Genomic DNA, 14,124 nt, shown 5'->3' on the forward strand with positions numbered 1-14,124 from the left:
TTTAACAAATAAAAGAAGACTAGGATAATTTTATTCATTCGCCACAAAATGTTTTATATCAAGCTGAAATACAACAGAGAAGCATGACAAAGTCATGTGCTAATATTTATTAGCATATGTAACTTTCACTAATGTTATTCCATTAGCAAGCAAACTAAGCATTATTAATATAAAATAAAATAAAATCCAATAAAGCATTGGAGCATAATTTCTGCCAGAAACCCAAAAATAAATAAATTAAAACTCAAGTTTAAAACCCAAAAATCAACATGCCCAATGGCATACAACAGAATTATTGAGGACCTTATGGAAGAACACTAGGCAGCTGCCTAGATGGCTATTATAACTATGCGCTACACATTTGCATAACCTCAATTAGGGCTACACTTTCCATTATCCAACAATTCGTTTGAGGATTCTTCATGGCCCTGGTCTTCAAGGATCTCTTTGGGGCACAAAAAGCTTGGTTGATTCGTCGAAGACAGGAGCCTTGCCCACATCCTATCCGTTATTACTACCTTGTTCTGTGTCTCAGTAATCCGCTGCACACCAAAATAATCCAAAATTAAAACCCCATATGAAACAAGTTTTCAGGTGTTACATACATATGCATTGCTGCCGAAGAAAAATAATCTAATCTAATCTATTCACCAAGTTCATATGTAACAAGAAAGAGTTGCCTGATATGTTTCAAGGACTAATAGAAGCTTTAAGGTATTCTGTAAATAGCCTGAACATCGGCAAGACACAAGATTAACTGATCACCATCAGAAGTGATGCATGCAAATAACCAGAAAGGTTCTTCAATGCAGAAGGGATACTAAAATCACACCATCTTTGAATACTACGGCATTAAGCATGCAACAGAAAAACAATGATTTTTTAAATGAAATTTCCAAATCAGAACACTTTACGTCATTTCAAACTCACATAGAATGGTATGTATGTCTGCCTTCCATTCACAAGACCGCTTGTGAAGCCAGTGTACCCAGCCATTGCTCCATGCACAGCACTTTGAGCAAGAAGTGTGCAGTAAACATTGTCGGATGCATTGCTTGGAATAGCACGGATCATATAAGTAGGATCTGCCATAAAATGAAGAAAATTTCTCAAATTCTGCCATTAACTAGCAACTCAAACTGAAAAACACCTACAATTTTCTTTCCCTCTTGCGAAAAGAAACCTTCCAAAGCGTATTAAATATTTTATTCTACGAACCTATATATTTGAGGTTTATTGTCATCTTCCTTTCTTTTGAGAAGTGGTCCTGCAAATGACAGTCAAAAACCGATGAATGTCACATCCAAAAGTTCCATATTATATATCATTACGTGCCTGTGAATTGTTCCTAAGTTGGAACCACATAACATACCTTGATCCTCTGTGATATCCATAGCGCAACATCCTGGAGAAGCTTGTTTCCTGAAGCATCTTTCTGTGTCATTGATTGCAAGCTCTCAGAAAGCAGCTCCTGTCCTGCACCCTCTGCTATCACAAGAACCATATGCCCATTTTCTTTAAGTCGCCTCTCAATGTATTCAAAAAGTCCTCCAGGTCCTTCAAGATAAAAGGGAGACTCTGGTATCAAGCAACAATCCACATCTCGGCTTGCAAGAGTAGCATACATTGCAATAAAACCTGCACAAGTCGCGGGATTAGATTGCATTTAAAAAAAAAAAAACGAAGGAACAATCTGACAGAGTTTCAGGAAACAGAGATGCATGATAAGAGGGAACGTAAACTCATCTGAAGAAGAAAAGCATAAAGGAACAAAACCAGTATAATTCTAAATGATACAACTTCAAATAGAAAAGATTTATTTAAATGTCATAAATTGATAGTTGTAACTCTCACTTTTGAAATTCAGAATTAACACTTCAAGTAGAGACCAAACAGGAAACTTACCACTGTAGCGACCCATCAACTTCACAAGACCAATGCCATTCTCAAAACTTTCAGCCTCAACATGAGCAGCATTAATGGCACGTTGAGCCTCCTCAACAGCAGTGTCAAAGCCAAAGGACCTGTCAATAACCTATCATGCATGAAAAAGAAACAAAAGTTAAAAGACCATGTCAAAACCAAATAAAATAGTGGCAATTTCTAGCATACTTCTGGTTCAGCAAGATTCTATACAAGCCAGCCAAGAGGATTACCGGGATATCATTGTCAATGGTTTTAGGGATTCCAGCAACTGAAACTTTGAGACCACGCCTTCTAATTTCCTGTAAAGTACAGAATATATTTCTTTTTAGTATGTACAAAATTGCATAGCACATCAATGTCTGTATATTCTATTAAAGAGTCACCTCAAATATAACAGATGCACCTCTCTGAGTTCCATCTCCACCAATAATGTAAACCTAAGTTCCATCAATATGTCAGATCGGTAAGTCTTGATCATGATAACTAATTATTCTTTATTGGCAACAATCACAAATATCATAGTATTTTTACACAAACCTGATTAATTCCACGATCCTGAATGCTGTCAACAATCTTAGAGGTATCATGGCCACCTCGTGATGTGCCAAGGATAGTTCCACCACGTTTATGGATATCATTGACAACCTTGGGATCTAAATGCACAGTATTTTTAGCATAAAAGCCCCGGTATCCTCCCTACAAATGCAAGAAACTCATTAATTGGTGATGCACCAACTCAATAAATGATGGATGACATATTTCGAAACATCTTCTCATCAAGGGAAAATCATACCAGCATGAAAAATGTTAGGTTGACACATTTAATGAAGAAGTCCATATAATAAGCATTTATATGTTTTCCTTAAGTCATTAAGATGGGGTGCCGTTATTAGCAAAACTTAGAGCCAGACACTATTATTGATTCAGGAAAAACTTTCTTTTTTTTTTATTTTTTTTATTTAATAGATGTAGGGGAAATAAAAGGATTAAAAAGAACTCCACTACGAACAAACTCGAGGTGGAATGATCACTTACATCTATCCCCGAAACTTTCCTCACACCATACATGTGGAACAAGCCGCATACTATCTCTCTAATCACGGTGTTGAGTCCAGGGCAAAGACCACCACACGTTACAATACAGGCATGAACGTCATCAGAGTCGAAAAATATCTAGGTAACCGTCAAATGCCCCAACACATTATCATAAAAACATGTCAGAGTTTTCATCATTCCACATTTTATACACAAGGTAGATGATGTTAAACGCATACCTTTTGACGTGGTCCAGCCCGTCGGAAATGTACTCCTCTTGGACTATTCTTGTGAACAACAATCTATAAAGACGAAAAGATATACATATATATATATAAAAACCATATCACTTTTAATAAATAAAGAATCACGGTAACATAGCATTACAAAAGGAAAATATGAGAGAGCTAACCTTTTGAGGAACGGTGTCATCTACATGGACAAAATATTGCCTGGTGAAACAGGGGAATCGTTCCAATTAATACAATTTTTTTACAATTAATATCAAATAAATTTGTTTAAAAAAAGAAAAAGAGTTGTGAAATGGGCTTACTTAACAACTGAGTATGCAGGATTGTCTTGCAACGGATTCGAATAAACCTTTAACATGAAAAAGGCAACACAAAATCAGATTCAAAACTGTCAGAAACTACTTTTAACTAATTTATTATCAATTAACTATGAAAAGAAGAGATGAATATTAAAAAATGGAATCTGAAACTGTGATTTGTTGCCCAGAAAAGAGAATGGGAAAAGCTTTTCAAAAGACACCTTACTTTTGCTTTTCCAATCCTTTTGATCAGAACAGGGAAAACGATAACATAATCGAGAGGAAAATAAATTATACGTACAGGAAGATCAGGGATGTAATCCGATAAGTGAGGGACATCTTCAAGAACATAACCACCTGGACCGTTGACGATCTTAGGCTGTGGGATCTCAGGCGAAGCGGAGGAAGACATCGTCGGAGATGTCGAACACTTGATCTTCGAACGACGGGAACTACTCAACCTTAAACGACAAGAACGGCGATTATAACCGAAACTAACCGTACTGAACTTTCTCAAATTAAAGAAACACAAACTGGATGGCAGCGATTTATGCTCAATCCTATTGTTGCTATTGTTGTTCAGAAAAGGGAAAGACGACGTGGAGGAAGGGGCGAGAACGGAATCCATTCAACGAGACATGGAACAGGGTGCTTGGAAGGGAAAGAAAAATAAGAAAGCCCCATATTTATAGGAGAAAGGCACTGTTTTGACTACAAAAATGAAAACTGGACGAGCTTGGCTTTCGTGAAAATGGCTTTATATAGCGGGAGGAAGAGGGTGGAAAACCTGGTTCCGCCCTCGTTGAATATTTATGTGGTTTTTGACGCAGAGAAGAGAAGGGATCGTACGGGCTCGGTTATTCCTTTTGGAACCTTTTCCCAACTTGGGTTGTTTTACTGTACCATTCACAGCGAGGGAAGTCGGAAGGAAAATGAAGCTTCAGTTTTTTATTTCTTCGTTAAACTTGGGTGATACTTGGTCAAAAAGAGAAAACAACGGATTGGTTCGAGGGTCTGGTTTTTCAGTCTTTTGGCTGGACAAGCTAATACCAGGGTTACCACGCACATTGGATGAACCTAATGAAGCTAATAGCTATAGGTTTAATCACACCTTCAGTCCCTATACTCTTAGGACTTTTGAAGTTAATCCTTTTTCTTTTACTTCCAATAATTTAATCCATCTACTAATCTGATTTTTTTATAAAGAAAAAGAAAAAAAAGAAGAAAGGAAGTAATAACCAACTATTTAAATTTAAGAGAAGTTAATTAGCAGTATTATTAATTAAAATGTAACTTGTAGATAAAGAGGAGAATTAATTTATGGAATTAAAAGGAAAAGGATTGAAGGAGTAGAGGGACTGAAAATAGAATTAGTAATAGAATCTAAGACAAATGACAAAAATTATGACCAACCACATGTGTGTCTAAATTTTGTCCATACAATGATGGCATCTCTTTCCAAACCTGAGAACAGTGCTTGATTTATGATGTTCAAAAAGAAAAAAGAAGAGCTGATTTATGATGATAATTTTTCAAAGTTGGACTTGGGGGGTTCTTTGTTACACTTTTAACCCTTTCGGCACCATGTCTTTTTTAGCCTGCCCGCCATCTTGGATTACATTTTTCCCTTGCCGTGAAACTAAAATAGAAGATTCCGTTGACCGGAGATATTTTTAAAATCCAAGAAATTGTAGAGAATAACATATTTTCCGAATTAAATAAAATATGATCCAGAATATTAGTTAAAATAAAGACAAATCTCATTGCCTTGATTATTTTTTTTTTCTAGGGAGTTGACATGTAAGAATGAAGACAGTCATTTTCCATGGTGGTATGCTGGCTTGGCTTTGTCCATTCTACATAACTAAATAGAGGTGACAGTCCTCCCAGGAGTAACGTGACCAGTTATTACAGAGGAAAATTAGTAATATATGCGAATTTCAACCAAATTTTAAGATATAATAGAAATTTTTATTATCATAAGAAATAGGTTATTTTTCGCAATCGTGATTAAAATACGTCAATTTTTTGAAATATGTGTTTTCTTTTCACACAAGATAAAGCGTATTTTTATCTTTTTATTTTTATTTTAATTAATAAATCTTTTATTTATATAAAATAATTATAAATATGTAATTATATAATGAAAATATATATCATTATCTTAAATATATTTTATTTTTTAAAACATTTTACATATAATTTTTATATTTTAAATATTTATTTTTTCACTTACAATGTGGGCTTGATGAGTTTTAATATTATAAAATTAATTAATTGTTTTAAATTTCATTATTATTTTATATGTAAAATATTTCAAATATCATTGTTATTTCACTTACATTGTGAGTATTGTAAATTCTAAAATTATAAAATCGATTAATTATTTCAAATATCATTATTTTTAGTAAATATAATTTTATATATGAAATATTTATTTTCAATCCATATCATGAGTGTAGTAAATTTTAGTATTATATATTTTTGTATGTGCATTTGAATTATTTTGAGTATATATCATTTTTTGTAATATTATAATTTATCATACCCACAATATAAGTGAAAATATGATGATATTTTGAAATATTTTACTTGTAAGGATAATAATTATTTAATTTTATAATATTCAATTTGTAGGTGAAAAAAAATAAATATTTGACATATAAATTTATATAAAAGGAAAAAATAAATAAATTAGTTGATACTCTTCAAAATAAAGTACTTTTAACATGATATATATCAAAATATATTTTTTAATTATATAACTATATATTTATTATTTTGTTTATATAAATAAAAGAGTTATTAATTAAAAATATTTTAAATATAATGAAATATATTATTTATATAAATAAAAAATATTAATTAAAAATAAAATAAAAGAATTTGAAAAGAACATGTTTATTAATTAAAACATTAACTAAATATTAAAAACTAACAAAAGAAAAGCTCGAAACAACGTAAATTAAAATAAAAACAAAATCAAATATGCCCGAGATAAGAATTTACCAGAGAAAATAATATGTAAAAAAACGCTTTTAAAAAAAATTGTGTTTTTCAAAAAAGCACTTTTTTTTAAGTTAAGTTTTCTCTAAGTCTACGAAAAATCAAACCTATTCCTTTAAATAATCAAAATTTAAGCTTATATTAATTTTTTTCATAAAATCGAAATTTACTCCTAATTTTGCATCGCAATAGGGGATGAGGCTGGGACCCATCTAAAAATTGCGGTCATTGCACAGTGAACGGATCCGATGGACAAGTCTATGCCTTTTATGGGCATTTTCCCTGATCGGTGGCAACCATTTCCGTCCACCGTTTTACTACTTCACATGCGCCTTCTGTTTTTGCGGTTTTAGTTCTCAACGTTGCCACGTGAAACACTTCAACTGCTACTAACCCAACTAATTTCTTTATTAATATTCCTTTTAAGTACAATTCTGTTATTAGTCGAATTTAAATGTTTTATTTTAATTTAGTAATTTTTAGTTAGTATGTTTTGTTTCATATGTGTAATGTTATGTTAATATATTATTTTGACATAATATAAAAATTATATTTTTTAATTAATAAATTTAATAAATATGAGTTAAGTCTAATATTTAAATTTTTAAAAGTATAAAATTATGAAGAATCAAATTAAAATATAAAAATTAAATTCATATTTTACACATATTACAAAACTTAAATTAATTATTACACTTGAAATTAATACTAAAAATTCAAAATTTAAAAATAAAACAACTCAACCAAGTTGAAATGTACAAAATTAAAATTAACCAAATTATTCTCAATTTATTCATAATGTAAGAACTAGAGTTGCCTATGGTCAGGCCAAGTAAAAATGTAGGCCTATTTTTTAGGCTCGGGTTCGCCCAACCCAAAAAATAGGCTTAAAATTTTGCCCAAGCCTAACAAATAAAAATGTTAAACTCGAACTTGGCCGCCCATATTAAATTTTTATATTTTTAATATAAAAATAAATTTTAAAAATATAATATATCAAATATACTCAAAATATTAAAATAAATACTTACCAACAAATGAAATAAAAATTAAAACAAATACTTAAATAACAATAAAATAAGTGCAACTTAGCTCTAAAATAGTAGTAAAATTAATAATAAAACAATAGTTATATAATATTCAAACAATAATAATAAAATAGTAGCAATATAATAGTGAAATGATAACAAAACAATGAAAAAAAGTGATAAAATAATAAAAAAAATAGCAAGAAATTTTTTTACAAATTCAGGTTGGGCCCAGGCTAAAAAAACTTACCCGAGGCTTGACCCATTTTGAAAATATGTCTTTTTTTTTTTATCCTAGCCCATTTTTTGAGCTTATATTTTTCTCAAACCCTTCCACTTTTCGAGTAGGTTTTCGGGCTGAATTGGGTAATCCGATTGATGAACAAGTCTAATAAAACTAACAATGAAATTTAACCTTCTCTTTACTTTTTATCTAATTTGGAATCCATTTACATATTATTTAATGCATAATGATGTTTTTAACTGTCCAACTATATAAAAATTATTTTATCCCTTCATTTAATTTTTTATTTTTTTAGCTCTTAAATTTGTGTTTTTTGTCAAATCATTTCAATATAGATGAAAAAGTTATTTTTTTAAATTTTGTTGGTGTGACATATATGTGAATAACAAGTCAACATTTAAATAATTTTTTAAATTTTAAAAATTCAAAAAATTAAAATTAAAAATCATTAAATTTATTTAAAATTATTAAATTTATAAAAAAATTAATATTTTGAAATTTTAACAAAATTTAATTAAATGTTGACATATCATTCACGCTGTAATCCATTTGTATCTGAAGCCAATAAAATTAATTTTTATTAAAGTGATTTGACAAAACTACAAATTTAAATGCTAAAATAGGTAAAAAAATTAAATGAAAAGCATACCAAGTTATTTGTTAAATATATGTACACCAAGTGAGTAAAGTTAATACAATATGTAGAAGTGTTGGTTAAATATAATTTTCCAAATCATTTGCTTTTGAATCTTTTTATTCATAAATACTTATATAATTGAATATTATATATTGACTTTCAATTCATAGTATACTATGATTCAAGTTTTCATTTGATTTTAAAAATATGAGGAAATAATTTATTTAAATTAATTTTTAGAAAATGATAAAATATTTTATTAAAAAATTGGGAAAACACTTTTTTAAAATAAAATATATCACAAACAGTTTTTTTATTTAAATCAGTAAATAATTTATTACCAAATTATTTAAAGAATCAGTTTATTAAAAATGTTAACCATATATTGTTTTTATTATACTTAATTTTAAAAAAATTTAATTTATATTTCAAAACAATTTAATTGTTTTAAAATATTAAAATTATTTTTAAAGCAAAATTTATAATTAAATTTTGAAGAAAAAATGTTCACTATTTTTGAGAAAATAGATTTAATAATAATCAAATAAATATTGAATTATTAAAATTTTGAATCTAAAATGTTTTCTTAAAAACATGTTTTTAAAACCCTTTATTAAATTAAATAAAACATTAATGAAATTTAAGAAATCTTTAAAAAACTAATTTAGTGTAAAAAATAATTAAATATCTTTTGTAATTTACAAGAAAAATCTTTTAAGATATTTCTACAAAATTATCAGAACGCAATTCAAATTTGTATATTAATAATTTTTTAATAATTATATTGATTAATTTAAGTACAGTTTGTAAAAAATAAAAATAAAAACAAAATTGTATTTTTGTTTTGAAAATGTAAACTTTAGTTTCTTAAATTAATTTAAAGATATATTGTTTATTGAATATTGAATATTGAATATTCTTAAATTGATTATAGTCATATTGTAACTAGTTTATTTAATTGTAATTATTAAATACAAAAGTAGTTGTAGAATTGAAAGAAGAAGACAAAACATTAGTTAGGCTTTGTCCTTCCATCCAATTTGGATATCAAATTTCAATCATCCCTCGTACACTCTTCCTACTTATTTTACAATTTACAATTATGGTTACATTTTGTCCTATTACCGGTTTAACCTCTAAAATTATAAATTTTCAATTTTCAAATCAAAAATTTAGAAATGCAACAAAATTTTATTTTTAAAAATAAAAAAAATTCAATCATAGAATTAATAAAAAGAATTCTTAAACTTTTCAACATTTTAATTTTATTTAATAAAACTGTTTAAAAATATTTACTAATTTATATGTATAATGTATTTAAAAGAAAACTATATTATAGCCAAGACAGCATTTAATAATGAAAGTGATGGCTAGACTAATAGAATTAGGATGAAAATTTTAATTGCAGATTTAAATAATATTCGAATACAGATATTAAAATCATAGATATCAACTATCCAAATCTGAATTTGTTATTCAATCCAACTCCGCAAAGCTTTTTTCAAAATATTTAAAATTTTGATTCCAACAATGTTCAAACACACAACCTTTGACAATTAAAACTAAGTTTCAACCATCAAAACTAATCTTTAACTTCAAATAAAATTTACACAAACTAATAAAAAACAAATAAATATCAACAAAAATATTTTCTAAGATTAAATGAAATAATTAATAATAAAATTAAATATAATAATTAATAATACATTTAAATACATTTATGTTATAAAATAAAGATGGATGAAGAGAATAAAGAATAAAGAAAATATGAAAGTAATAGAGAATTTACTTTATTGATCAAATGGGTGATTACAATGCTTCATCGAGTCTTTATTTATAGGCATAAAAAGTATAAAAGAAGTATAGATCTAATATTTAAAGTACATTAAGACTTTATCTTTATCATGATTGACATCCAGTTAATAAGATATTCATAATAATTTAATTTTTTATCGAAATATATATCTCATTTATCATCTTTTCTCTTAAATCTTATTCTTTTGTATTCATAAACCTAAGCTGAACAATGAGATGAAATCATCAAAATTTCTAGTTTTATGATTATCCCTTTTATTATTTGATCAACTCAATTAGTTGAAATCCTAATATTTATATAACTAAAATAAATATTATAATATGAATTTATTTAGTAATGTGACATAATTATCTTTAGTACATATTATATTATAAAAATAGTATACATACACTTTTAAAGAAATATAATATATCAATTGTTATATAAATTGTGAATGTATAATAATTATTATAATATCATGATATTACAATGTGAATTCTTCTTATGTGCAACCTAAACCTTAAACATGTAATTAATTTTATGGTATACTATAATATATAAAATTAGTATTATATAACTAATGTATATTAGTTATTTATATTATAATAACATAATTATATATAGGATTACAGATCAAATTCTATTTGGTTGGAAATAATATCGCCATACGCCAAATTCTACCAGATTAGCTAAGGAGTTTTCTCGTGGATACCCTTTACTAATAACAAAAGTAAGAAAAGAGAAACAAATGAGGAAGAGTGGTTCAGTCGAAATTAGGATTGGCTGGTAAAAGAAAAAAATATGTGAGAGTGGGTCTAGTTGATGTAATAGAGGAGCCTGGCCTAAAGGTGATCATGGGCCGGGCCGGGCCGGGCCGGGCCCAAATAAAATTACTAAGCCCGAGCTCGGCCCAGCCGACCCATATTAATTTTTTTCTTATTTCATTAAATAAAAAATTTAAAAATATAATAAATCAAATATATTTAAAAACATAAAATAAATATTAAAACAAATAAAAATAATACTAAAACAATTCTTAAAACAATACACAAATTAACAATATAAAAAAAATAGTTATATTAAAATTTAAAATAATTAAAATAAAATAAAATATATATTAATATATAATTTGGGCGGGCCGAGCCGGCCAAAAACTCTTACGAGGCCGGCCCGTTTTTTAAGCAGGCCTCGTTTTTTGCCCAAGCCCATTTTTCAGGCCTATATTTTTACCCAAACCCTCCCATTTTTGAGGCAGGCCTTGGGCGGGCAACCGCCAAACCATGATCAACTCTAGCCTGGCCTATATACAATTAGTTACATATTTAATGTTTAGGTTGCATATCATTAATAGAAGAATGCACATTAATTGTAATGTGATAATGTTATAATAAATATTTTATATTCATAATTTAATTATATAACAATTAATATAGTATATGTCCTTAAGTGTGTATGTATACTATTTTATATAATATAATATGTACTAAATATAATTATGTCACATTTCAAAATAAATTCAAATCATAATATTTATTTTAATTATATAAATATTAATTAATATTTTTGTTAAAAAAGTAAGTAATTGAATTGATCAAATAGTAAAAGGGATAATCGCAAATCTAGAAATTATGATGACTTTACTTTATTGTTTTGTTAAGTTTATAAATACAAAAGAATAAGATTTAAGAGAAACAACGTGAGATTTAAGAGGATGAGATGATAAATGAGATATATCTTTTGACAAAAAAATTAAACGTATTTAAATTTATTATTAATTATTTTATTTAATTGTAGAAATTATTTTATTGATGTTTATATGTTATTTATTAGTTTGTGTAAATTTTAATTAAATTTTAGGATTAGCTTTGATGATTAAACTATAGCTTTAGATATGAAACATCACGTGTTCAAATTTTGTAAGAAGCAAAATTTTATATATTTTATAATCATTGTGGAGTCAGATATTTAAATTCATTATCCAAAAAATAAATGCGAATTCAGATATTCGGCAGATAATGATATTTAATTTAGATTCAGATTTGAATTTTAAAAGTCGGATAATTTGCGGTGTAACACCCCAAACCCGGCCTAGACATTATGGTTAAATTTGGTGATGTCACACGATAGTGTGTTCGAAACCTAAATTATTACTATAAAATCATTTCCATGTTAGTACCTATCTTTATTTCTTATTAGTTCTAAAGGGAATCGTTTTACTTATTTAAAACATTTGCTTTAAAACGTTTCTCATTGCGGAAGCTTTTAAAACAAAGCAGTTTAAATAATCGTGAGTTTAGAAAATACGTTAGCTTTTTGAAAACTGAACTTCCTACGACTAGCAGTTAAAATTCCACAAAAAAAAAAAACCAAATTTAAGCAAAAGTCCCAAGAGTCCTCAAATTACATCACAATAATAATAAAACCATAAAACATAAATTAAAAAAAACGTGAAGTCTAGAAACTGTAGTCACCATCGAGTTCTTTGCCGCACCGATCTGTCTAGGTATGGGGATTACCTATGCACATTAAACAGAGAGGGATGAGTTTACATAAACTCAGTGTGTAATCCCACAGAAAACAAACAATAGTAGATACAGTGCACAACCAAGTACAGTTTTGGGCCTAAGTGTAACACCCCTATCCCGTAACCGTCGCCGGAATAGGACGAGACATTACCAGAAATTAGGAATCGGATCAGAACATTAAAACTTTGAACCTTTTCTTAAATAAAAGATCATTTATTTATATAACTAATAGACACAAACAAAGATCGAATTTAAAACTTACAAAAGTAAACTTCCATAAATGCCATATTCACATGGCTTATATACAATAGTCAAAATATCATTCTATTTATAGTCTATCCTATACATGCCATAAGCTAAGTCCAAATCACATGATTACTACAATAGTAGATAGTGTGACGAAGTGCTGACGATCCCCAAGCTAATAGTAAGAGTCAACGATCTACAAAAATAAACAGAGAAACATAACATTCAAAGTAAGCTTTCATAAGCTTAGTAAGCCTTAAGCAATTTAAACAGTAGAATTTAAAAACAAACCAAATGTTCGAAATCACATAACACTTTCTGAGTACAATACTATTTGGTTGATTATGCACAAACACATATCATTTTACTCCGTTTATACTTAAACTCATATAAACATAGTATTTACAAGCTTCCGGATTAACTTTAATTCTTTCAAATTTCACTAGTGTATCATTTCTTACCTACACTTACTTTTAACATTCATAGTTAAATAGCATATCGAAAACTATCTTGTAACTTTGCATAATAACTGAATGCACGCATATACAAATATACATATGCATTTACAACATCTTTTCATATGCTTCTCATTACACATTCTTAATTCCCGTCAGATCAATCTCATATAATATATATATATATATATATCACATACCTGAATCACTTAATGTGTAATACGAGTTCAATTTATCATCTTAGCATAGGATGTCGTAGTCATATACTTTATCAAATTCACTAACACTTGGCCTGCGAGGTATAAAACCCAAACATAACACCAGCACGAAGCCTGGGGGATTTAACCCGGATATAATTCCAGCATATAGCCTGCGAGTCTTTAAGCCCGGATACACATCAAATATCATGCATATTTAATCATATATTAACACATCTCATTCAACATATCACATTAGTAGTCATTTGCTACATTCGGATATAAGCTCCATATGAACACCATCATTTACATTTCGGTTCAAAAGTCATACAGAAATATCACATATCCATTTCACCATTCAAACTTAATCCATAGTGACCATTTGACTATAAGTCATATACATAAATTATTTATCGCACAACTTAATTCAAGTAGAACCAAAAGGTCACAATTCACCTAATATATACATATTACTCACCG

The 14,124-nt window shown here is 28.1% G+C and overlaps 1 protein-coding gene across 1 annotated transcript; it reads right to left on the reverse strand.

Annotated features, from left to right (window-relative positions):
* Positions 1 to 4,594, reverse strand: LOC108486656 (ATP-dependent 6-phosphofructokinase 3). Its single transcript, XM_017790823.2, has 13 exons — positions 3,813 to 4,594; positions 3,515 to 3,561; positions 3,374 to 3,413; positions 3,201 to 3,263; positions 2,962 to 3,099; positions 2,464 to 2,622; positions 2,310 to 2,363; positions 2,157 to 2,225; positions 1,906 to 2,035; positions 1,373 to 1,638; positions 1,219 to 1,267; positions 931 to 1,085; positions 1 to 542 (listed from the first exon to the last, which is right to left on the reverse strand). Exons 1-13 carry the CDS (start codon positions 4,137 to 4,139, stop codon positions 372 to 374), a joined length of 1,668 nt encoding a protein of 555 aa, XP_017646312.1. The 5' UTR covers positions 4,140 to 4,594; the 3' UTR covers positions 1 to 371.
* Positions 4,595 to 14,124: the final 9,530 nt, after the last annotated feature.

The sequence above is a fragment of the Gossypium arboreum genome, chromosome 6, assembly GCF_025698485.1.
Source record: "Gossypium arboreum isolate Shixiya-1 chromosome 6, ASM2569848v2, whole genome shotgun sequence".
Lineage (NCBI taxonomy): Eukaryota > Viridiplantae > Streptophyta > Magnoliopsida > Malvales > Malvaceae > Gossypium > Gossypium arboreum.